Genomic DNA, 25,849 nt, shown 5'->3' on the forward strand with positions numbered 1-25,849 from the left:
ACCTTGATCTCTGAGAACCGGTCAGCTTGCTCTGCTCTGTGGTCACACACCTCATCCTCTGAGCAGCATCTGAGCACCAGTGAGCGTGTACTGGTGGTGCTCACCTCATGGCCCTGCTTACAGATGAGTAGTGCAGGGGTGGGAAGCATGGATGAAGCACCACCAGTCCACCGCACTGGAGAGGATCCTTAGTTTTCTTTACCATAATGATGAAATAATAGCAAGACATCAGTCCTGGTATCTTGACAGATGATAAAATGCTCTCCGTTGTTCTTCTTCCACCTTCTTTTTTTCCATGGGCATAGATGCTTTTTCCCATGAAAGAAGTCAGTGGAGACAAACGCCAAACTTACTAAACATCATCCCCTATCATATTGTGAGCCATACTGACGAGAAGTATCACCAGCAGAAGAGATGGATATATGCTTTAAAATTTTGTCTGTTAACCTCTTTTTGCAAGTCAAATCCCATTTGCAAAGCACTAAGGGAGTTTGCTATTCAGAAATGCTTCTTCATTTAGCCAAAGAATGAAGAATATTTTATCTTTCATGTAAATATGTATTTTCCTGTCCATTTGTGATGGGAGCTTTTAGTGGAAAAACAGTTCAAAATGCTTGATTTATTTATCATGGAATTAGTACCATCTACAGGACAGCCAATCAGTTTTCATTGTACTGTAGGCAGGATCCGGCTCGTTTGTAGCACGTTTGACTGACTGTTCAAGTATGGCAATAGTTTGACTCTAACAGCTTGAGGTGAGTGGTGTGCAGTGGCTTACCAGAGGCCAGGAAAGTAAGTTAGGACAGGATTGTTCAGGTCCTTGAGTGCTGTGCTCAAGAGGGCAGAGAGCCTTAAAGTAGAAATAAGGTGTGATCTGGTGTACATTTTAGAAAGACAGCTCTAGTGGCAGAGTGGCATGGCAGTGTGTATTTAAAGGCATGTGTTTTGATCTTGTTTATACTGAGAAGGGGCATTCACCTTGATGGAGTCTTGTGTCTGAAGCTCCCAGGTTTAGTGTTCTTTCGTGCTGCTGTGATTTGCCCTACAGTGCATTTTGATGAATTGTTTCTGTTGTCCTTCAGTTGACTGGGTTATGTTGCGGGTCCAGGATTACATTTTCAGTAGCAGCGGCTGTTTGGAGCTCCAGGTTAACTTAGAAGGAGATGAAAATTGGTCGAGAATCTTATAAGGTTTTCTGGTGGTTGGACATCAGGGGACCCAGGGCATGGATGTTTATGGCCTAATGCCTTAATAAGTGTGTTGAAAAAGGCTTATATACGAAAGAGAATGACATCTTCTGTCCATCAGGGTTGGTTCAAGTTTTATCTCCTCAGCAAACCACATGCTAGAAGCTGACTGGCTGAGAAGCATGCCCGGAAAGGTTGGAGAGATGAGCTTGCCCTGTGACCTTGGGTTTGTGTCCCTAATTTGGAGATACTTGCGGGCAGGGCCCAGCATCTGGTTGGAAGTTTTGTGCTGTACCAGACCATTGAATGACCTGGCTTGACATTCCAGGGTTAGTGCCTGGTCCGTGCGTTCCTGTCCCTGTATCAATAGGTCACATGATGATAAAAAATCATCGAAGTCCCGTATTCCAACAGAGGAATAATAAAACTGCAATATCCTGGCCAAAGGATTTACAGGTCATCACCAGATGAAGTGGCGATGAGTGGTCCACAGAATATGGAGGAAGAAATGTTAACAAAAATAGCGGTGACTCTAGACCCCTCCAGTCCCATCTGATTGTTTCACTTTTCATCTTATTCAATAATTTAGAATTATTCCTTTTTTTCTCTCTCAGTGACTTGCTTAACTGGGCTTTCCCTTTACCAGGTTAGTTGAGGTAATCTAAGAGGTATTTAGAAGCCTTGTTGCCTGCTTTGTAGTTTTGCTGTTAGTACCTTCAGGGTTAAATTCAGTCTTGTTCTTATTCCCTGCAGAGCAGGTAAGTGCCAAGGTCAGGAGAGCAATGGTGTGAAAATTCTGCATGAAGGTGACTGATATGGCCAGTAGATCAGCCTTCAACTGGAAGAAAGGTCCTCCTGGCCAGGGCTTTCTTGTGATTTCAGATGTTCTGTGAGTAAAATCTAAGGTTAAGGCTCATTTCTCCTCAAGATCAATGACTTTCAGACCAGAAATGGTAAGAGTTTGGAGATAATTAAATCTCCAGATATTAAGCCACACACTTCTACAGTAGTTCGGGTTTTATGCCTGGAGGGGCTTCCCTGGTGGCTCAGACGGTCAAGAATCCGCCTGCAATGCAGGAGACCTAGTTTCGATCCCTGGGTTGGCAAGGTCCCCTGGAGAAGGGGGACGGCTACCCGCTCCATTATTCTTGCCTGGAGAATCCTTTAGATAGAGGAGCTGGGCAGCCTACAGTCCATGGGGTCTCAAAGAGTTGGACACGACTGGCGACTTTCACTTCACTATGCCTGGAAGAAGTTTCCATCTCGGAATACTGAAAGAGTTTGCAGGTGAAATTGTGGTATTGCTATTGGTTATTATTAGAGAAATCATAGAAAAGGGGGAACACGCCACAACTCCGGGCAGGTATATATCGATCCAAGTCCACTTTCAATCGGTAGCATACTCAGCACCAAATCCAAAGACTAGTTCCAAAATGGATCTTCTCCGTGCTGTTTGTCACTGATTTGAGATCACTTGTTGTTAACATCTGCCAAACTGAAAATTGCCTTCCTTCTCGAGGCCTGATGGTTCTTTGATTCCTTTAATGACAGTATAAGAACCTCAAGGACACCATAGACTCTTCACTCCTTTTCAGATGAACACAGCCCAAGCCTTTTCCATAGCTTATCTAAGAATGCGAAAGCCATCCCTTCTGAAGGTGCTGGGCACTGAAGCTGCTACTGGGCTTGGTGAATATGCTGGACAATAGGGAGTGGCCCTACCTATACTGAGATCCCTTAGGAAATTTCCAGACTATCATTCTGACAAATACAGGGGCTGTCCTACTTTCTTTGTTACCTTTCTCAGAGCAGAGAAATAGGTGGGTGGGGATCCAAGGTAAAATTTATTAACAATTTCCAGTTACAGTGAAGTACCACTTAGTCTTATTTTATTTGGGAATGGGGAGGAAGAGTCTTAAGCAGGGGATCAAAATTTAATTCTTCCTTCATTAGATAATCAGCCAAAGTGAAGTAGCTGAAAGAAGTAGAGATGTTTAACATGGAGAAGGGAAGCATGACATCACATACACGCACGCACACACAATCAAGACCGGTTAGCTCAACCTCCTAACTGTTTTGTAAATCAGCTCACCCAGTGATTTCTTCCAGACATCACACACACACACACACACACACACACACAATCAAGACCAGTTAGCTCAACCTCCTGTTTTGTAAATCAGCTCACCCAGTGATTTCTTCCAGACATCACACACACACACATACACACACACACACACACACACAATCAAGACCAGTTAGCTCAACCTCCTGTTTTGTAAATCAGCTCACCCAATGATTTCTTCCAGACATCACACACATACACACACACAATATCAAGGCCATTTAGCTCAACCTACTGTTCTGCAAATCAGCTCACACACACACACACACACACACACACACACACACACGCACTCTCTCTCTCTCTCTCTCAAGGCCAGTTAGCTCACACACACATACTCACTCTCTCTCTCTCTCTCTCTCTCTCTCTCTCTCTCTCTCTCTCTCTCTCTCTCAAGGCCAGTTAGCTCAGCCTCCTAACTGTTCTGCAAATCAACTCACCCAGTTATTCGTTCCAGATTCCAAGCACCTTACATTTCTCAGTGAGAACCACTTAAGTAGCCTAACCAGCCAGCTTATCTTTCTCCAGTCCAGTCTCCGTGCTCCAGCCAAAGTGTTATTATTGTACTCTGGGTCGTATCACACCACTGTTAAACCCCTCCGTGACTTCTTTCCCTCAAGTCCAGAACCTTTCACGTGACCTGCTGGGAAGTGCCTGTGTTGATTTGGCTCCTCCCCACGTCTCCCTTTGAACTCAGGTCTCTCTCCTCCAAGTGCTGCGCTCAGTCTCTTGAACTAGTCTCAGTCCAGCGTCCCCTCGGGCTGGGCCCTCTGCATAGAAGACTCTCGTCTCCTGCTTTACTGATTCTCCTCGCTCTTCAGTTCTCAGCTAAAGCATCACGCACAGCGGTGGCGAAGGGGCAGGGAGCCTCCCAGGCTCGATGAAGTCTCTCGGCTGTGCTATCTCATTGCACGCTGTGTTGTGTCCCTTTCCCTTAGCATTTCGTCCTTCGTTGAGTGTCTCTAGAGGTTGTGAGGTCTGGGACCACGTCCTTTTCTTTCTCTGCCATTTCCCAGCCCTAGCTCTCACATATGGCAGGTGTACAGCAAATGCTTTTTGAATAAATCAGTGAATAAATTAAAAAAAAGAAAATTCTAGTCCTTTAGAAATAAGGATCACACACACTTACACCACACAACCTCTGAAAGGTTGGCCTTAGATCGGTTGCTGATATTTACCCTGAAGTGAGCTGTGAGAGCTTCCTAAGCTTTGGATCTGCCGGAAGGGGAGTGGGTGGAAGGTGAGTTCCTTCTGATTCTGGGTCAGAGGTTACAAATCCATAGTCTGTGGGCTGGACGTGGGCTACTAATATATTTTGGTTGGCTCCAGCAGTGTGTTCAGAATTAGGACATTTCCCAGCTTTCTAGCTTCTCTTGGGAAAATTTTGAAAGGAGGGTGACACAGACCTGAACTGCTGCTTGGCAGCGAGTGATCAGAACTGAATGACAGCAGAGTGTGCTCAGTAGTCGGGCCTGCACTCTCCAGATCACCGCAGTCCCCACTTGCCCCTATTGTCTGACCCACCTCACTGTTCTTTCACCCACTTGGCCCTTTTAGGTATTTGAGTTCATGGTTCCCCCCTGTTCAGTAATTCCAAGTATTTAGCCTCCTCATACTGAATCATTGCTTTCTTGGAGGACTTGAAGAATTGGAATGTCTTTGACTTAAATCCATCCCTATGATTGTCAAATCAAATCACTTGGAATATGAGACCCTTTGCCTGCTTTTGAAAAGCCAATTTTTTTTTCTCATTATACAACTATGTATTCACTGTATATCACTTTAGCCATAATGCTATGTCCTGCGCATGGAGTAGATAATAGTAATAAAGGTTTGGATGGATGGACAGATGAAAACACACAAGAAAAATATTGTTTACTTTTTTAAAAAACATGTATTTGCCTCTGGTATGTCACATAGTACCAGTAGGGGGAGCCCTCTATTAATTTGGAAATCCATCAGGAGAATCTGTTCAGCAGTCTGAAGTGAAGTGAAGTCGCTCAGTTGTGTCTGACTCTCTGCGACCCCATGAACTGTAGCCCACCACGCTCCTCCATCCATGGGATTTTCCAGGTAAGAGTACTGGAGTGGGTTGCCATTTCCTTCTCCAGGGGATCTTCCTGACACAGGGATCGAACCCAGCTCTCCCACATTGTAGGCAGACGCTTTACCATCTGAGCCACCAGGGAAGTCTGTTTAGCAGTCTAGTGGTATTTAATTTAGGGATTATGCTAAGAAGTTATCCTCTGACTCTGCCCCAAGAATTCAAGTTAACACAACAGGAAATTAATCAATTGTAGGAAGGAGAGTATGCTTCTCACCACTGCCCCTGCCCAGGGTTTCAGAAGAAACACATTCCAGGTTAATATCTAGAGCCTTTAAATCCATTTGAAAGCAGTTATCATTAAGCTCTTAACAGTTTCCAAATTGGGGAGCATATTTAGCCCTAAGAATCTCAGAGTAATGGGCTGCTTCAGGCACAAATACAAAATAATGGGTTTGCCAAAATACACGACCACCACTCTTTCCACAGTTTTCATCTTTACAAAATGAGGGAGTAGTTGGAGATTCCAAGATTCTTTGTAGCTCCAAGTAAAGCTTGTTTAAAGAAGAAATGCATTATAAATGAGTGAACGTGTAAAAATCTCTGTGAGAAACTTAGGGCTTCTTTTCTCCTCCAAATCTGTCACTTTTGGAGAAGTCAGCTTATTTGGAGAAAAGATCAGTAATAGAAACTCTCAGTATATTGGTTGAATAGTATCACCAACTCAGTGGGCATGAGTTTGAGCAAATTCCGGGAGATAGTGAAGGACAGGGAAGCCTGGTGACCTGCAGTCCCAGGGGTCACCAAGAGTCAGACACAACTTAATGACTGAACAACAAACTTGGAAAACAGTGTGTGATGGTATATATGTTCTTTTTATTTTCATTGTTGTTTAGAGTTTAAAAATTACGGCTTTAGATTCTTCATTATTAGTTGGCATCCAGTTTTCTGTTCTGGAAAGTTCTTTTCTTTTTCTTTTGTTAAGTCATTAAAAAAAAATTAAACCAGAATTTATTATCCAAGAAAAAGTATTGTTTTTTATAGTATGGGGTTGAATTTAAAGTTCAGTAATATGGGACGGGGGAAATGGCAAAAGAGGGTTGATAACCTTCACAAGAAGGGCTGATGACTTCCACAAAGACCTAAACATTGGTAGAGGAGAGGCAAATAATACTCAGGTCTCAAAGCCGTCTAAAAACCCAATCTCATTAAGCTTCTTACCCCCCGCGTGGTAAGCATTCTGTTAGCCATACGTATGAGATTCTAAGAATTTATAATTAAGTTGTATTCTTGGTGCCAGAGCTCAAATTATACATTTCATCAAAGGAAATGTGTGCTGTGTCATTCTAGCATGGCCTCCAGTGGAGTTACCACCGAATTTCTCCAAAACAGGCATTGTGTGACATCGTTGTTACTTTATGTAATTCTTTGCACTATTATACTGTGGTTTTAAAAAGTTATTGTTAATGATTCCCACTAAAAATTTGCTTAAGGCATTTGTATCTGTTTCCTTTTCATTTGTGTGGGTTCATTTTTCAGTTGCTTGAATTCAGATCCTGTTTACTCCATGCAGGTTTCTCTAGGGTAGGGGGCAGGGCAGCAGGGACAAAGTGGCTATTTGTGGTGTCCTAACTATTTGTACAAGAAGCCTGGATTCCTGGACCTCCTATTTATATATAATGGTGATACAGGTGTCAATATCGTTTTCTTATTTTAACTAAAGTATCTTGAATTTTAATCTTTTCATTTGGGTTTTTAGTTATCTCTTTGAGCATTATGCAATAATGTTTTCTTTATACTGTTCTCTCCCAAAAAATGATGAAACACAAGAGGTTACATGATATAAAAATAATTTGCTTGTAAAATAATATGCATGATTCACTTGTGTAGGCATCAGTTTTCATACCAAACTAAAAAGTAGGAAACTTGGATTGGCTTTTGAGTATAAAATAAGATTCTTTCTACAAATTCTTGATTACTGATGCCAGAGAAGTGAAAAAGAAAAAATTTTATTCTTGTTAATTTCTTTTAGAAATAACATTAGTTGTGGGGGCTCTTCTGATTGCAAAAACAGTGCAAGCAGTTGCCAAAAATAGAAATATTTCAGAATACTAAGATGGATACATTTTAATATAACATTTTAAAGGACTTTCTAGGTCAGCCAGTGCATTTTTGAGTCAACTTATCTCAACTGAATGATCTAATAATACTGACTTTGATTTTTGTATGAGCTACATCAGCCTGTTACTTATTTCCCAGCCAGAACATACATAGCTATGGCCGTAAATATATAACTCTTGAAATAGAATATGTGGTGTCCCCAAGAGGAATTCTCAATTGAGCTATCATTGGTGAAGACTATGCCAGGCTTGCATGCAGAGTGATATATCTTGGTGTGAAAGAGCATGTATCGGCCTTTCTCCCTTTGAGTTAGGCTTCTAGGACTTTTTTGTGGTAAGGATTGATGCAACTGTCCCTAAAAAATATGTCTCTATAAATAGGAAACATTTGTTTTTTTCTGCAAGAATCTGAAGCTGCCATTGTCATAGAGGTGCTATTATAGGACTTTTATTTACTTTTGAGGAAAGAATTAATTTGATATTGTCTGCTGTATACTTTTGGAAATAACGCAGAAGAAAACAAGTATAGAAGTCATTTTTACTACTATTTTCGATATTTTTAACCACTGAACTTACAAGTTATGGTAACCTTATTTTAGCAGTATCTTAAGAGGAACAAAATTTTTCCTGGTACAGCAGTTATCACCTGCAGATGGCCTAAAATTAGCATATTGAGTTAACTCCAGAAACAGCTTGTAAGCTGTGAGATGGAGTTCAGATAGTGAGATTTCACAGAAACACTTGGTATATGGTATAAATAACCAGCCATTCAGATACCAATTGATGCATATAAAGTAAAATGAGACTACTAATAGCTTAATTTAAATATCCTATGTAAGACGTGACATTAAAGAGAATTTAATTTGATGTTAACGTAGTGAAGCCACTCTACTTACACACAGAATATTAAGAATTATGTGTATGCACATACCCCAACAAAGAACGCTTGAAATTGAATTTATTATGACGTATATTCTGAGTAGAAAGAAAGATAATTTAAGTATAGACGAAGGCATTAATCAGCCTTATAAAAGCCTGTGGATTTCAGGTTAACTCTTCCTAGGCTTTTCAGTGTTGTTATGTCTGGCAGATCCAAGAAGATACTGTATTTTATGGCAAGGAGAAATAATTTAGAAACAGAATTTAAGAGGAGAAGCCAATGACCAATACAAAAGAATTTAACCTTTTCATGCATGAATTTCCATCTTTGATGATGAATCATTTGTTCAAATGAGGATTGCAACAAGTATTTCTGGCCCTTTAATAGCCAGGCATTGAAAACACTGCTTCCTCCCTTGTGTTATTAAAACTTCTTGAGTTTTAATTCACTTGGATAGAGACTATGGAGAAGGAAGTAGCTTCCCATTCCAGTATTCTTGCCTGGGAAATCCTAGGGACAGAGGAGCCTGATGGGCTGCAGTCCACAGTATCGGACACAACTTAGTGACTGAATAACAAGGACAGAAAGACTTATTTCAGCAGCAGAGATACTTTAATTGAAATGATACAGGGAAGATTCGCATGGCCCCTGTGCAAGGCGTGCTCCGATTCATGGGTCGCAAAGAGTTGGGTACGACTGAGAGACTGAACTGAACTGAACTGTGCAAGGATGACACACAGATGGTAAAGCATTCTGTATTTTTTATGTTAACTAAACTTTATTGTGGTAATCATCTTACAATATATATACATATATCCTTATGATGTGTACCTTAAGTTCAGTTCAGTCGCTCAGTTTTGTCCGACTCTGCAAGACTGCAGCACACCAGGCTTCTCGGAGCTTGCTCAAATTCATGTCCACCGTGTCGGTGATGCTATCCAACCATCTCATCCTCTGTCGTCCCCTTGTCCTCCCACCTTCAATCTTTCCCAGCATCAGGGTCTTTTTCAAGGAGTCAGTTCTTCACATCAGGTGGCCAAAGTATTGGAGTTTCAGCTTTAGCATCAGTCCATCTAGTGAATATTCAGGACTGATTTCCTTTAGGATTGACTGGTTTGATCTCCATGCTGTCCAAGGGACTTGCAAGAGTCTTTTCCAACACCACAGTTTAAAAGCATCAATTCTTTGGTGCTCAGCTTTCTTTATGGTCCAACTCTCACATCCATACATCACTACTGGAAAAACCACAGCTTTGACTAGACGGACTTTTGTTGGCAAAGTAATGTCTCTGCTTTTTAATATGCTGTCTGGGTTTGTCATAGCTTTTCTTCCAAGGAGCAAGTGTCTTTTAATTTCATGGCTACAGTCACCATCTGCAGTGATTTTGGAGCTCAAGAAAATAAAGTCTGACACTATTTCCACTGTTTCCCCATCTATTTGTCATTAATTAGTGGGACCGGAGGCCATGATCTTCTTTTGAATGTTGAGTTTTAAGCCACTTTTTTCCCTCTCTTCCTTCACTTTCATGATGTAAAAAAGTTATGTAGATTATATTTCAAATGAAACTGGGAGAAAAAGTGAATATATTTTGAAGCTATCCGCACATTAACAACCATCAGGACTGACTTAATGTTTAGCATGCTGTTGATATAATTTTGTAAATAAGATAATATCTTACAAGGTTTTATTTTGTCTCTGATCATTTCCTGGGTAGTTTTTACCATTCAGAAAGGAGACATTTCATGGATGACATGCACACAGTATAAGGAAAAAAATAGCTCCCAAAGTGTACATTTTTATTTCCTTAATAGCCCAGCTTAAAGTGCTGTTTCTTTTTGGACTGTATTTAAGTGTGTACATTTATGTCTTGGGGAAAGAAAAAAAAAAACAACTCTGAATTTAACTTTAAAACTCTGCACAACAAGTTATTAAATAGTCAAGTGGTACTGAGATCCCTGGTCAGAACAAAGGACTGCATCAGCAGATCTTATAGACTTTCCTGGTAGTTCTCCAGATTGATCACTGCCTGCGAATCCCATCCCTCCTCCTCTCCTTTTGTGCAGGAAAGGTAGGTGGTCAGTGGCTCCCCCTGTCCACCCCACTTGGCTGCTTCACACGTAACAAGTTTCACTCCTCACCCCAAATGCACATGGGCATGTATACACCCCGACCCCTGGGTGAGAACATTTTTTATTATCAGTCTTCTTCTTCCTCATCTTGTTTCTGGGGATCTCAGGACATTGGGGGAACTGTTTAACAACTTCTCCTCACAAAATGCTGGAGACCTCCTTATAATACATGAGCCTAAGCATTATGGTCCTCTGATGAAACGTATTAAATAAAGTATGTGTTCAGATACTGCTAAAAATGCATATAGCCTCTCCCTACGAAGAAGAATCCCCCGCAACCGTTACCATGCCCGATGTCTGTCTGTGCTAGCATGGGAAGCTGTCTGACGTGGTATGACAGGCAGATTGCAGGGCATATATAATGGCATGCACATTATTTTCACTTCTCTCTATTCTTGACCCATTCAACAAAAAGCTTTTTTAGTGCATAAATTCTGTAGCATACATTGTAAGTTTTACATTCTATGCCCTTGATTAGGTTTTTTCCTACCTAGTGAACTCTTACTTATTCTTTCAGAATGTAACTGAACCTTAATCTGTGAAGCTCTGCCTATTTCCCCAGACATAACTAGTCCCTCTCCTAAGTGTTGGTGCCCTCTGTCCTTAACCCTACTGTCTCATAACACTGTCTGGTAAGGATTTATTTATATAAATACCTGTTTTCTTACTCCGTCATGAGTTCCCATCACCCAGCCTCAATCCAAGAAACTAACATGCCCTCTACTGAGTGGAAGAATGCCTGTTTTATTACTTCGTTTTGCTCCAGGCCATGAGCTGATATGCATAGAGCGTTTTGAGAGCTCTTTTATTTCTTGTGTTTGATAAAGTAACACCAAATGTATTTTGTGATTCCACTTCTTTAACTCGTATCCATATGGTTATTAAGATTTGCTTTAAAAAAAACAGCTTTATTGAGGGATAATTTATACACTTTACGATTCTTTCATTTTACGTGTATAGTTGAATGGTTTTTAGTGAATTTACAGTCTTTCAGTCATCACGAAACTCTAATTTTAGAACAGTTCTTTTACCCTAAAGAAGCTCCCAGTTGAGGTACTTGACAATATTGCTGGAACTGTCCAGAAACTTCTGTGTGGTGAGTTGAACTGAATGACCTCAAAATGTATTACCGTTTTTTGCTCTCAACTGTCAAGCACAGTAAGCTTAAGGGGGGCCTGGATACTTAGTGGTGCTGTGTCCTGAAAGAAGAGTACACGCTGGCAACAAGGGGCACAGTTTCCTTTTAGGGCCGACTCTGGGCTAGCTGTCTGTGCTAGGATCATTATATATACCACCTTTCATGAGATTGCAGTCCTTTGGACCGCACAGAGATCCAACCAGTCCACCCTAAAGGAAGTCAGTCCTGAATATTCATTGGAAGGACTGATGCTGAAGCTGAAACTCTAATGCTTTGGCCACCTGAGGCGAAGAACTGACTCATTGGAAAAGACCCTGATGCTGGGGAAGATTGAAGGCAAGAGGAGAAGGGGATGACAGAAGATGAAATGGTTGGATGGCATCACTGACTCGATGGACATGAGTTTGAGCAAGCTCCAGGAGTTGGTGATGGACAGGGAAGCCTGGTGTGCTGCAGTCCATGGGATCTCAAAGAGTCGGACACGACTGAGCGGCTGAACTGAACTATATGAGATTACAGCATTACAGAAGGAGGAAGATTGGAGATGCTTCTGGCCAGACTCCTTTTACAGTGTCTCCTTTTTTTTACCTGGAAGATTTGGCCACATCAGATACTTCTGGTGAAACGATCCCCCTAGGCTTTGAAGACACCACTTTGTCTGTTTAGAAGTTGGCAGTGTGTTCTCCTATTATGACACGGTGTCGGTTCAAATTCACATCCTTCCTGGAAAAGTGTATGTGGCAGCTCCAAAGTTGACCTCTGAGTTGAGAGTTCTGCAGAGCAGGTTCTATGTTGGTGAAGTCTGGATGCGTTTTCTTTCTTTGAAGTGTTTCTAGGAAAAGAATGCTTTGTCAGAATGCTATTTTAATTAAGACATAATGTTATTCAAGATAGAAAGTTTGAGATTCCTGTGCCTGGCATGCATGCAGACTTCTCTGTAACAAAATAGCGTTTGTTTCTTCCCGAACTGATGGTATGCAGGAATCCAGAGTTCATGTTCCAACTTAGGTGCTTAACTGTGATGTGGCCTTGACTAAACCAGTGGATGTCTTAACTTTTCTGAGTTAATAATATCTTAAAACAGAGTTTAGAAGTATTAATAGTTTCTCTCGTCCTAGTATATATATTTAGGCAAGAGTCATGAAGTCCTTTAAAAATGAGGTGTCCATGGAATTCCTTGATAGTCCAGAGGTTAGGACTCTCTGCTTCCACGGCAGAGGGCCAAGGTTCAAGCCCTGGTCAGGGAACTAAGATCCTGCATATTGCTTGGCTCGGCCAATAAAAAATAAAAATGCTGGTGCCCCTTTTTTCATTGTTGGTTACTTAAGATGACAGATAATATCAACTTTCTTTAAGGATGCATTTTACTCACAATTAGCTTGAGCAGGAGAAGAAATACATGTGAAGATAAGACTTCATATTTGCCTACATGTCACTTTATGGCATTCTCAAAGGTTTTTTGATAGGAAAAAAGTTATTTGATCTGTTAAGATTAGAAAGCTTAAGTAAGTTTGGTAGGCAGGATATTTCTTGTAATGTATGTCGTGTACTGAGAATGTATTTTGGGAGACATGGATTTCACCAGAAGTCCTTACTTATTTGAAGATCTCCATGCCAGTATTACATTTCAGGCAAGACTAATTTTAGCCAGGTTCACTGAAAGTGTTTCCAGTGTTATCTCCAGTAATTGCCCCGGGTTCCTTTTTATGCACTCTTGCAAACGTTCAGTCAGGGCTGCTGTCGCCTTCTGTGACGGCCCGTACTTGTGTGGAGTGTGTTTCCCCCAGGGTCGCTCTTGCCTTCTGCATGGCCCATACTCTATCTGTGGAGGGTGTTTCTCTGTAAATAAATCCATCTCTTATCTATCAAAAAAAAAAAATTCAGGTTTTTCCATAAGAAGGTATGGCAAAACCCAATTGAAGTTTTGGCCAACCCAATATATGAAGTCTATAAAATAAACTGTTGTCTATAAAATAAACTGTTGTCTGCAGAAGTGGCGAGCAGCTTGGCGATACCCCCTCATTTGTGTGGGCAAGTTCTCTTCACTCTCGGTGGCCTGCATCCTCAGTCACCATGGATGTTTTGTTTTTCTCTTTCACAGATGACACGGCTGGTCCTGCCTGGCATGGTAGAAAGGTGAGTCATAAGCTCACACACAAACACTCAAGCTCATGATTATTTATAGGGAGAATCCTTTCTTTGAAAATTTCATTAAAGTGACTAATGAACCTCTCCTCCATGTCTTGGTGACAGAGTAATGTGCCAGGCGAGTCACACGGTAGGGCATGAGTCATCTGGTGGTGGAGGCCTTTTCCCCTCGATTCCCTTTTTATTTCCCTCACCAGGGTGGTGGTGGTTCCTTTACATCAGGATTAAAAAGCCTGCCTGAGTCACCATCACTAACTCAATTGCCTGCTCTTCTGAGGGGGTGGATAGAGTTCCTGGGATATTCCCGGGAATGCCTTCTTAAAGAGGTATGCTGTCAGAGCCCAGCTCAGTGGAGTTTTGTGAAGCAAGACCCCCCATCCTCTGGTTTTTCTGTTATGGGAGAAAGGATGTATGAGGAACTTAGGCATATTATAAAGTGATCTTAAGGGGTCAGCCTCCCCTACCCCTGCCCTTGGAGAAAAAAGCTTAAGTCCTCTAGCTTCAGCTGTATTTGTATTGGGTTCCACTAGGATTTGCTAAATGTCTTCATTTCTCTTGAGAAATGTGTTGCTAAGTCCTTACGTTAGGAATAGCAGGAAGTATAAGATGGGAATTAAATTCTTTTCCTCCCGTGGAGAAGTCTGAGTGATGGCTAAGCTTTCAAAGCAAACCTGTTGCAAAGAGATGGGCTTGCTTGGTCATTTGCTAAATTTAGGGTTTCACAGTCATCCTTGCTGTGCAAAATGGCTTTGAGTTTGGGAGAGATCCACAGGAATCACAGCTTTGCAAAGAGCCAGGGACCGTGAAGGAGTCTCCATGACCAGCTCAGGCAAGGATTTACAGCTTATGTTTATCGATTTCATATTCTTTGCCAGGTGTTGGGCTGACAACCCGATAAGTATTTGCTTATATAATTTGATAGCCTTGCACCATTATACAGATGAGGAAACTGAAGTTTGGAATCCATTTTGGTTGGTAGCTACTTTTTCAGTAAGGCTCTTTGTTTGTAATTGCATTTTATGTGTGATTTTTAATGTCTCAATTGCTTTATTTTAGTAAAATTTCCCTTTAAAACCTCTTAACTACTTACTGATGGTTGAGCATGCCCCTGATGGTGATGATATGAAAGTGAAGACAGTCAAACAAGACCGGAAACCTGAAAGATTATAGAGAATTAGGGCAGACAGAGTAGAACTCAAGACGGATGAAATTTGGGATCAGCTTAATTCCAGTTTGGATATCTACAAGTGACACAGTATAAATTCAGGGTAGTATTCTACCCATTAAAAAAAGAAATACTTACATTCCACAGAGGAATTTTCAAGTTTGTTGTTAAAAACCATATCCAAAGAGATACTGGTTATGACTAATCAGACTTGAAGAATCATGGAATTTCATACTTTAATTGAAACCAGTCCCCTCTCATTTGACATAAAAAGTGAGATCCAAAGAACTTGAGTGCCATGAGGCTACATAATTAGTTAATACATGATACAAAGTGCTCACATGTCTCTGTAGACCTAGGAGCCACCTTCACAGTTGTAGCTGAAGCCTTAGATAAAGAACTCAAAGGAAAGGACCTATCCACTTCCCTGAGTAAAGTTTATCCTATGGAAGATGAATTGGATCCTTGTTTTTAGGAAATCAAGTTGATTTCCTAGAAAGCTGTCACGGGCTGAAGGACTAGTCAGAAATGTAAGGGGGATTTATGAATTGGTACTTCTGGGATAGGAGAAGGAACAGGTCTGTCTGTTTGAATTTAAGGAGTTACTTGTTGTATTAGTCAAGGCAGGCTAACTGCTACAACAGACCACCCCAGAATCTCAATGACTTAAAATTCTAAAGGTTGATCCTCCCCTCACATCACAGTCCAGTGTGGATCAGTGATCAGGACTCTGCTCTACACAGTCAATCCAGGGATCTCAGGCTCCTTCCATCTGGAGTTAAGGGGGCCCTACTCTTCCCTTGGTTTTCCCTGGTGGCTCAGAAGGTAAAGAATCTGCCTGCAATGTGAGAGACCAATGTTTGATCCCTGGGTGGGGAAGATCCCCTGGAGGAGGGCATGGCAGTCCTCTCCAGTATTCTTGCCCAGAGAATCCCATGGACAGAGGAGCCTGGCGGGCTATAGTCCATGGGGTCTCATAGAGTTGGATACAACTAAGCGACTAAGCACAGCACGGTACTCTTTCCATAGGCCTTGCAGTTCTCTGCAGAAATATTTGCACCCAGCCAGCAAATGAGGGAAGAGAGAGGAAGGAGGATTTTACATAGCGTTTTATGGGTCACGCCTGCAAGTGGTGTCCCTGTCTTCTACGCTCGTTCCATGGTCGAGAACTCAGTCACAGGCTACAGCTAACTGCAGGGGAGACCAGAAGCGCTGTCAGCTGTGTGCCCAAGCAGGAAGAAAGACTCCAAGTTCACAGATCAGCTCAAAGCCTTCTTGCTTATAAGTGATTTGATCATAGCCTGCCCGTGTGAGCCATCCCCAAATGATCTATTTCCTATGGTTGGTTGCCGTAGGTTTCGTATCTCCATTGAGGAAAAGCAGAGTTCTTCGTTGTGGTGGGATTTTTTTTTTTCTTTCACTGATTCTGCTTCTGATGTGTGTGGCTTCCCACACTCTCTAGAACTATAGCCTAGGGCCAACTGACTATCACTAAACAAGTCTCTATAATCAAACTAAGGTATTATTATTACCACAGATGTAGAAAGTACAAAATTATCTTATGGAGGAAACTTGCTCTTTCCACTTCCCTGGAATTATAAACATTGTGTACAGCTGGAGCCAGGAGGTGGTTGCCATAACAACCATGGAAAAGCTAAAAATAGCCCCTTTCATACTGTATTACTTAAGGTGAAATTATGACATGTTATGGTGTTTTAGGGCAGGCAGTTCTCTTTCATGCGGGAAATGTTTGCAAACTTTCTTCAACAAAGCAATATTTGTATAATGTATTTGGATTGCTGGTTCTAATTATATACCTGACCCCTGTGATCCAGAATTCTTTTCTGACATAGAACTCTGTTTTGATATGTTTCTCAGTCTTTTTGAGAACCTGTTAGAGAACTGTCTGTACCAATATTCAGTGTTATGTTTCAGCTTAAAAAAAAAAAAGTTATGACCCTCCAAGAGCAGACTTAAGTGCTCCCTGATAAGAAGTGAAAATGTGAAGAACTGGGATGTAGTCTTTTTTGCACAACCCTCCTTTTTCTGCCATCACTCTCTGTATCCTGTAAGCTGTCCACAGGACCAACCCTGTGTTCCAGTGCTTCACAGCAATATTTAAGCCTCCTTCTCACCTGCAGCGTGGAGCAATGATGAGAGTCCCCAGGAAGATGGAAATCAGAGACTTATTTCATGGGAGACCTGCCACTTCCTCCATGACAATACTGTTTAAGAGCTGTGTACAAGGATACTACAGCTATCTGATAGAATAGTGGGGCATGTGTAGAAGAAAAGAGGCTTGGTAACTCTTTCATCCAAGTGATCATTAAGGAGAGTCTTCTAATTGGGAATTTCATTGAACTTAGAAAATTCTAGAAAGCATAACGATAGAAGGCTAAAAATGCAAGGAACTGAATTTCATAGGGTTATGTGTGTTTAATGTCTGGCTTGTGGGAGGGCTAGTCATTGAAGAGAATATTTTTAGATGAAAAAGTGCTTCCTTATCAGCAGTGGTGGTTTCTGCTTTGTCTTTGCAGTATTTTAATTCTAGTAGATCCTCAATAACTTATGCCACTGAGACACCATCGTGTGGCTGTTAGCAAGTAAGCAGCATGATGAATTAAGAAGGTTGTATCACAGAAAATGTTACTGGACTTGTTTATTTGGATATTTGTCATAACAGACTGGAAATGCTCAGAAATATGAGCATCGGGAGTCTTCATTATGGAACTTCAGCAAATATTCTTAATGTACCTTCCAATCTTAGAATTGTTCCCCAAGTCCCCGGAAAATGAGAGATTAGCCAGGGTTTGGTTTTATGTTTGTTTCTGTGTGCAATTAAGCGCAGCCCATTTTGTTCTTCTGCTTGATATAACAGAGTTGTCGTGAGTCTGGCTGTGCCATGGAAACTAGTTTGACGTCACTAATTCTGCGTAGCTGGGGGATTAGCACTAGATAGAGTAGTTGATTTTAGAGGCTGGTCCTTTGTGTCTCTCGGTCCCAAATGTTCATCCCCATCTCTATGTAAAGAATAGATACTGTATACAGTACAGAGAGTAAGACAACTCTGCAAAGGTGTTATTTGTGATCCAGACAAAACTAAGTTGAATATCATTATCCTTGGAGAGAAAGAGAGCCTTGTGTGTGGGAGGGTTTTTGCAAGACAAACAGACAACGTGCGCTGCGCTGCTTTGCAGCACAGTGTTTTTGTGGAATGGGTGGTTTTTCCCTCTGCTGTCATTGTGGTCCAGTGATAAGTGCTGTCTGTTTCGTGTTTACTTAAATCTAGTGCATTCTCTCTTTATACTTTTTGATGCATTTTAGAGTGCAAATACTGTGTTTTGAATAAAGTATCTTTCAATTCCGACTTTTCACTTAAGTCAAACTAACTCTACCCCCTGGAAATTTTTAAATTAAGGTAGAATATTTGAGAAACAAAAATCTCACTTGCCTCAAGGAGTAAACAGTTCAAAGCACATGCTTGCATAATTGTGGCAGACCATATTTGACTATTGGTCTGTATTAATTTTGCAAGCAAGAACAAGGTTTTTATTATCTTGCAATGAACTTTCCTGTATTGAAATCATTGCTTTGGTGAGTGGCATTTTAGGAATCCATTTTGATGAGGTCAAGATTTCCTTAAAAAAAAATTTTTTTTTAAATATTTATTTATTTAGTTTCATTGGGTCTTAGTTGCAGCACACAGGATTTCAGTCTTCATGGCAGCATGTAGGATCTAGTTCCCTGGGCAGGAATTGAACCCCAGGCTCTCTGCGTTAAGAGTTCAGAGTCTTAGCCACTGGACCACGGGCAAGTCCCTAAAAATGTTTTTAATAACTTTTGAACTTTAACTTTTGGAAGGCTTTTAAGTTGTATTTCACTTGTGAGAAAGGAAAGAAACAGAATGTAAGATTTTTGTTCAAGGGCACATGCCGCCTTTTTAGCCAAATTGAGTATTATCTAGCCCAGAATCCCACTGATTAAACCAGCAGTGATCAGATACAGTGGAAAACATCATCTTCTACAACTACTTCAGAATGGGTTTTCTTCACTTGCTGTGATGAGTGAGGATATAGCAGTTCCTGGTTATATGAGAAAATGTTAAAACACCACCTAAACTTAGATGGATGCTTGGGGCTCAGGACAGGGTGCAAAGATTTGGGCTTATTCTCAGAAAGCAGATTGTATTGCAGGAGATAGCTTCTACTTGATTGGGATCTGATTTTAACTCAAAGGAAACATATTCCAATAAATTATAAATATATTTCACTCTCTTTATATATAGATTTATTGAGATAGATACATTTCACATGTCCTAAAATCCACTCATTTAAAGTGTACAATTTGGTGGTTTCTAGTATATTTACAGAGTGTATCATCACCATAGTCTAATTTCAGAACATTTTTAACACTCTAAAAAGATAAAGATATTTTAAACATCATAAATTAATACTGTATTAAAAGTCTAAGTAACAAAGGTGGTTTTTAACCCCTTTTAATCAAAGGAATTTCTCACAAATATAGATAAAATGAAATTACTAGATAAGTAATTGCTAATTCACCTGTTTTTATCTTAGAATAATTGAGTTCTAAGTCCTGATAGACATTCTTACTCTTAAAATTTAAAAAGAAAAGCCTTTTCTGTCTGTGTGAGAGACACAGGCAGAAACTACAAGAATGATATAATTAATACATTGACCAAATATTTCGAACTTTCTGCAGAAAATTTGAGATTTGATTTCTATGTCCAACTTGTTAATTGAGTCACCACTTAGGAAAGTGTATATTACTAATAAAGACTTCAGCTCAAAAAAACAGAAGCCAAAAAAACAACTCATTTTCAGTGACTCATTAAGTGGAGGGTCCAGACTTCCATTTGATGGTTGAAGTGGCATCTCGCCTAGAGGCTGGCAGATGGACTGAATGACCTTTGGGGATTATTTCTTCTCAGATTTATGTCTAAAATAACTTAGAAGCCATTTGATCTTGTTTCTTTTATTATTTTGCATAAGAAGGGCCTATATAGTCCTTTTAAAAAATACAAAAAAATAAATAAATAAAAGGCCTTGGGAAGTAAATTCAGGCCAAGAATAATGAGAAAGTAAGAGTTTCCCTGATAGCTCAATTGGTAAAGAATCCTTCTACAGTGCAAACCTTCTACAATGCAGGAGACCCCGGCTCTATTCCTGGGTAGGGAAGATTCCCCTGGAGAAGGGATAGGCTACCCACTCCAGTATTCTGTAGCTTCCCTTGTGGCTCAGCTGGTAAAGAATCCACCCGCAATGAGGGAGACCTGGGTTCGATCCCTGAGCTGGGAAGATCCCCTGGAAAAGGGAAAGGCTACCCACTCCAGTATTCCAGCCTGGAGAATGCCATGGATGGTATAGTCCACGGGGTCGCAAAGAGTTGGACACGACTGAGCAACCTTCACTTTCAAGTTGAAAGAAAGGCTTCCCAGGTAGCGCAGTGCTAAAGAATCCATCTGCGAACTCAAGAGATGCAAGAGACCGGGGTTTGATCCCTGGGTAGGGAAGATCCCCTGTGAAGGAAATGGCAACCCACTCCAGTATTCTTGCCTGGAGAATCCCACAGACAGAGGAGCCTGGCAGGTTACAGTCCGTGGGGTCACACCGAGTCAGACACAGCTGAGCGACTGGGCATGAAAGTTGAAGGACAGGAACCTGGTCTAGAGGGCAGGGGACAGGCTGAGTCAGGTTGACATAGCAGAATAAGGGGACCACCTCCCCAGGGAGAATGGATTTGAGGACCAAAAGTTGGTTGTTAGTTCTGTCTAAAATTCCTAAAACCCTAATTTCACACTTTACCCAAGCCATATACAACTGCTAACAACCTGTGTATCTGCAGCATTGCTTTTCTCAAACTAATTTTTACTTATTTGTGGAACGAGTCATTCCTGGTAACTTTCTGACTTTGAAATCTCACATTAGTTTCTAAAAGTTACAGTAGAAATTGAGCTTTGCCTTTTGGCAAAAGAATATGATTTGGTGAACTATGGAGTAGCTGACTTTAGAGTCAGCTCTTCATTTAGCACCTGAATGCCTGCCACCTGGAAAGGTAAGAAAGCGGGGCATAGCCATTCATTCATGCGAGTACCTGTTAGATGCTTACCACAGGCAGAGTATTGTGAGGAAAAGTATAAGTTAAGAGCCATGATGTCCAGAAGCTGTTGGGTTTTATGAGGGATTAAAATGTTGATAATCATAGAGTGATTAAGTGCTGCAGCATGATAGTATGTGATAATGTACCAAATTAAGAGCATACCAGGAGTATGAGAGTGTTTTTAAGAGTGATAATTCTTGGTGCTATGGCCAGAGAAGACCTCAGAGAATAGAAATCAACTCGAGAAGACTGAAGATCTAATCCGGTCATGTCCTAGATTACTAAGACTGAGAAGTGAGCTAATTGCAAAGCAGAGCTATTTTTAGTTGATTGAGTTCTGCCTCATTCACTGACCAAGCATAGCACATGCGGATGAAAGGCAAGGAGAGAGGTGGGTTAGAAAAACAGCCAGGTTATTCTGTTTTAAATAATTTTATATATCTCAATCTGTAACTTACAATTGTATATTTGATTTCACTCTGTTTACGTGCATCTTCTTTTTTTAGATCTAAAGGGGTAATTCTGAACATCTCCTCGGCCAGTGGCATGTACCCAGTCCCGCTGTTGACCATCTACTCTGCAACCAAGGTGAACAATTTTTTAGTAAATGGTGTCAAAAGAAGAATAAAGAATAGCTTTCAGTTTGAAAAATAAGAGATGGACTCTCTTGAAGTTCTGTCTTTAGCCATTTTCAAATGGACTAAGAAGAAAAGGAAAATAGCCAACCCTAGTTTCAGAAGAGCTGGAGCTGGAGATAGACTGATTGGTATCAACTTTACCACCAAGATCTCAGATCCACAGATGATATTTTTTTTTCCTCACAGTCTACTGGTTTTAAAATTGGTATTTGTACTTTCCCATAGAGAGCTGGTCTGGGCCGGTTAGTTCAGCTGATCAGAACACGGTGTTAATGAGTCTAAGACGGGATTTGGTTCCTGAATGACTCAGCATACAGCTCAGGTGCCACGTCTGCAGAACTGAGTAGCAGGATTGAAGCTAGTCAGCACATAGGCAAGCATAGCAGACACGAGATAGATGGGGAAACTGTGAATGTTTGGCAACATTATTCAAAATTCATAGATATTTACTGCCACTTCTGGAGTGAGATAAGAATTTCCAGAGCTCTCTGTAAGATTCCATAATTCTATACCACACCACCATTCACCTCTTCACACTGCTACCAGGACAGTGATTTAGAATGCATTTTATACTGCCTGCAGGTCAATAGCTTTATTCTCAAAGACATTGTTGAAGCATAGGGTACATCTCTGAAGTAAAGGTGACCACTGAGACACTGCTTTTAGGGGAAAATGAGCAAAATAAAATGCACAGTAAGAACTTGCATTGTGCAGGGGGTTAAAAAAGAGCAAAATACCTGCCCTCTTTTCCCTTGCCTTTTGGCCCCTGGAAAAAACTGAAAAGTAATGCATTTTGAAAAAGCTTGGCCCGATCCCCCACCCTGGAATCTACCTGCTTTCTTTATCTCTGAAACATACAGTAGGCATGTTTAAAATGAACACCATGTTTCTTGAAGTGATTGGTGAACAACTTCTTGCCTGTTCTGCTCCGCAGGCACAAGACTATTAATATTATTAACAGGGACTCTAGTGGAGTCATCACTGATACATTTCAAGCCTGAGGTTGAGTCCACATTTGAAAAAGTAGTATATTTTACAAATAGATGTAGAGTTGTTCTGTTGGAAGAAGATGGGCTGTCACGTTCATCTCTGCACTTCTTGGATCTTGCCGTCCCAAAGGACAGAGAGAATGCTTGCTCCTTTCTTCTCTTTACTGACAACAAAATCCCCGTAGAACAGACTTGAACGGAATTCATACTGTGTTTCTGTTCGAATGGCAGGTGGGGAAGAGGGATGTATCCTTTGTTATATAATAAGAGGTTTTTTTCTTGGAAAGTAATTTTCTGAAAACAGAAAAGATAAAGAAGAGCCTTTTCCAGTTCAATCAGAATTTGATTTAGATATTATATTTGGTGAAAGAATACTTAATTAGGTGGCAGATAAAACATGAGGTTTTGAGGGTTGTTGTTTTTTTTAAGGTCTTGTCTTCATCTGAAAAGAATGATTAGAAACTATAGTGTTAAACGGTTAGTTGATTATTTTTGTCTCCATGGCTACAGATCAGGCCGATTGATGTAATGTGTGTGTTCTCACTCCCGCCCCCTCCCAGGCTTTTGTGGATTTCTTCTCTCAATGCCTCCATGAGGAATATAAGAGCAAGGGCATCTTTGTGCAGGTGAGTAGAGTTCGTTTCAGTGAAGTATCCCTGTTTTTGTGTGGTTTCCACAGCAACTGTTGCTGTCTTGGCAACGAAAGAAAATCACATTCCTAAGTAAGTGAATGTGACGTTAGCACACCGTTAAAGACATGGTTTCTTTTCCTTTATGCCCTTAAATCTAGATTTTAAACAGTTATTCTCTAGAATTTTAAAGCAATGACCCCTAAAGTAGAACTATGCAGCGTAAACAGTTGGTGCATAGTAATTGTAAGTGCTTACGATTTTATTTTGAAAGAATTAGACCATCAGTAAGTATCTCTTAGCTGCCGGGTATGCAAGGAGTGCCACTGTTTATTAATGATAGGAGATGAAAGTGCTGAATAAAGCTACCTTTTACTAAAGTGAGGATGACTGCATTTAGCAGGTTGATACAGGTATGGTAGTGATTTTTTTACTTTTTAAAAATTGTGGTAAAATATACACCAAAAACACCATTTCTGCCGCTTTTAGGTGTTCAGTTCAGCGCCCTTAAGTACATTCACATTGTCCACAGCCATCACTACCTTCCATGTCCAGGATTTTTTGCAGTTGTCCAAAACTGAAACTTTGTATCCTTTAAACAGTCACTTTCCATTTACCCTCCCCCAGCCTCTGACAACCACCGTTCTACTTCTTGTCTCTGAATTTGACTACACCAGGTACTTCACAGGAGTGGAATCCTACAGTATTTGTCTTTTTATGACTGGCTTATTTCACTTAACATAATGTCTTCAGGGTTCATCCATGTTACAGCATATGTCAGAATTTCCTTTTTAAGGCTTAATGTAATTCTGTTACTGGTATATGTCACGTGTGTTTATCCATTCGTCTGTCGATGGGCACTGGGGTGCTTCCACCTCTTGGCTGCTGTGAATAATGCTGCTTTGAACGTGGGTTTACACCCATCTCTTTGAGACCCTGCTTTCAGTTCTTTTGGATATGTACACAGATGGAATTGCTGGATCATATGATAAGTCTTTTTTGGAAGAATCACCTTCCTGTTTTCCACAGTATAATAGCTGCCCTATTTTATATTCCTACCAGCAGTGTATAAGGGTTCCAATTTCTCCGCATCCTCACCAATATTTGGTATTTTCTTTTCGTTTGTTTTTAATAATAGCCATTCTTATGAGTGCTTCCCAGGTGGCACCATGGTAAGGAGTCTGCCTGCCAATGCAGGAGACACCAGAGACGTGGGTTCGATCCCTGGGTCCTCTGGTGGAGGAAATGGCAACTCACTCCAGTACTATTGCCTGGAGAATTCCATGGACAGAGGAGCCTGGCGGGCTATAGTCCATGGGGTCACAGATTCAGACACAACTGAGTGACTGATCTGAGCTGATGCTTATGCGTATGGAGTGGTATCACATGGCGGTTTTGATTTTGATTTGCATTTCCTTAAGGATTGATGATGTTGAGCATCTTTTCAAGTGTACTGGCCACTTGTCTATTTTCTCTGGAGAAGTATCTATTCAAGTTCTTCACCATTTCATTAGGTTGTTTGCTTTTTTATTTTTGAATTGTAGGATGTCTAGATATATTCTGTACATTAACCCTTTATTAGATATATGGTTTACAAACATTTTCTCCCAGTCTGTGGATTACCTTTTCACTCTATGGGTGGTCTCCTCTGACACCCAAAAGGTTTAAAGTTTGATGCAGTCCAGCTTATTTTTCATTGCTGTTACCTGTGCTCTTGGTGTCATAGCCAAGAAACCATTGCCAAATCAAATGTCGTGAGGCTTTTGGCTGGGTTTTTTTAAAAAAAATTATTGAAGTATAGTTGATTTTCCCCTTTATGTTTTCCTCTAAGAGTTTTACAGTTTTAGCTCTAATATTTAGGCCTTTGATCCATTTTGACTTAATTTTTAGAGAGACCTTTGATTTTATTATGTAGCTAACAGATACAATGCTATGAAAATACAATACAAAACTAATCCAGTGAAGGGGCTTTTATGGGGATCAGTCTCAAATCAGCTATCGCTCAACACAAAGAAGTGTTGGCTCACGGTATTTCCATGGTTAGGCACATTTTTATCAATGTCTTGGGAGAGATTGCAATCCTTATCTCATTCCTGCTCCTGCCCATGGCCTGCGCCCACCTCTTCACACATCCAGTGTTCATTATGGCTTTCCATTCTGTGAGCCTAGTATTTTCCTTTTTGCACTCTGAAGCCCCAGACGACCAATCACAGTACAAACAGCTAATGTTAGAGGGAATACTTTTCAGGTACCGTGCTAGGCACTTCATATGTCTCTGTGTGTTTCATGGCATCTCCTAATGATCTCAGTGTTAGTCACTCATTCGTGTCCAACTTTGTGACCCTTCGGACTGGAGCCTGCCCAGCTCCTCTGTCCATGGACTTCTCCAGGTGAGAGTCATAGAGTGTGTTGCCATGCCCCTTTCCAGGGGATCTTCCTCACCCAGGAATTGAACCCACATCTCTTATGTCTCCTGCATTGCAGGAAGGCTCTTTTCCGCTAGCACCACCTGGGAACCCCACTGAACGTTCATTGGA

The 25,849-nt window shown here is 40.9% G+C and overlaps 1 protein-coding gene and 1 pseudogene across 1 annotated transcript in view; both read left to right on the forward strand.

Moving 5' to 3' along the window:
* HSD17B12 (hydroxysteroid 17-beta dehydrogenase 12) overlaps positions 1-25,849 on the forward strand; it is a 169,275-nt gene that overhangs the window by 129,554 nt on the left and 13,872 nt on the right. The window contains exons 7-9 of the mRNA XM_052652868.1: positions 13,725-13,759; positions 21,563-21,644; positions 23,244-23,309. Of these exons, the coding sequence (XP_052508828.1) occupies positions 13,725-13,759; positions 21,563-21,644; positions 23,244-23,309 (183 nt within the window). The remainder of the gene's footprint in view (positions 1-13,724; positions 13,760-21,562; positions 21,645-23,243; positions 23,310-25,849) is intronic.
* On the forward strand, positions 8,946-9,014 carry LOC128061069 (uncharacterized; annotated as a pseudogene).

The sequence above is a fragment of the Budorcas taxicolor genome, chromosome 15, assembly GCF_023091745.1.
Source record: "Budorcas taxicolor isolate Tak-1 chromosome 15, Takin1.1, whole genome shotgun sequence".
NCBI lineage: Eukaryota > Metazoa > Chordata > Mammalia > Artiodactyla > Bovidae > Budorcas > Budorcas taxicolor.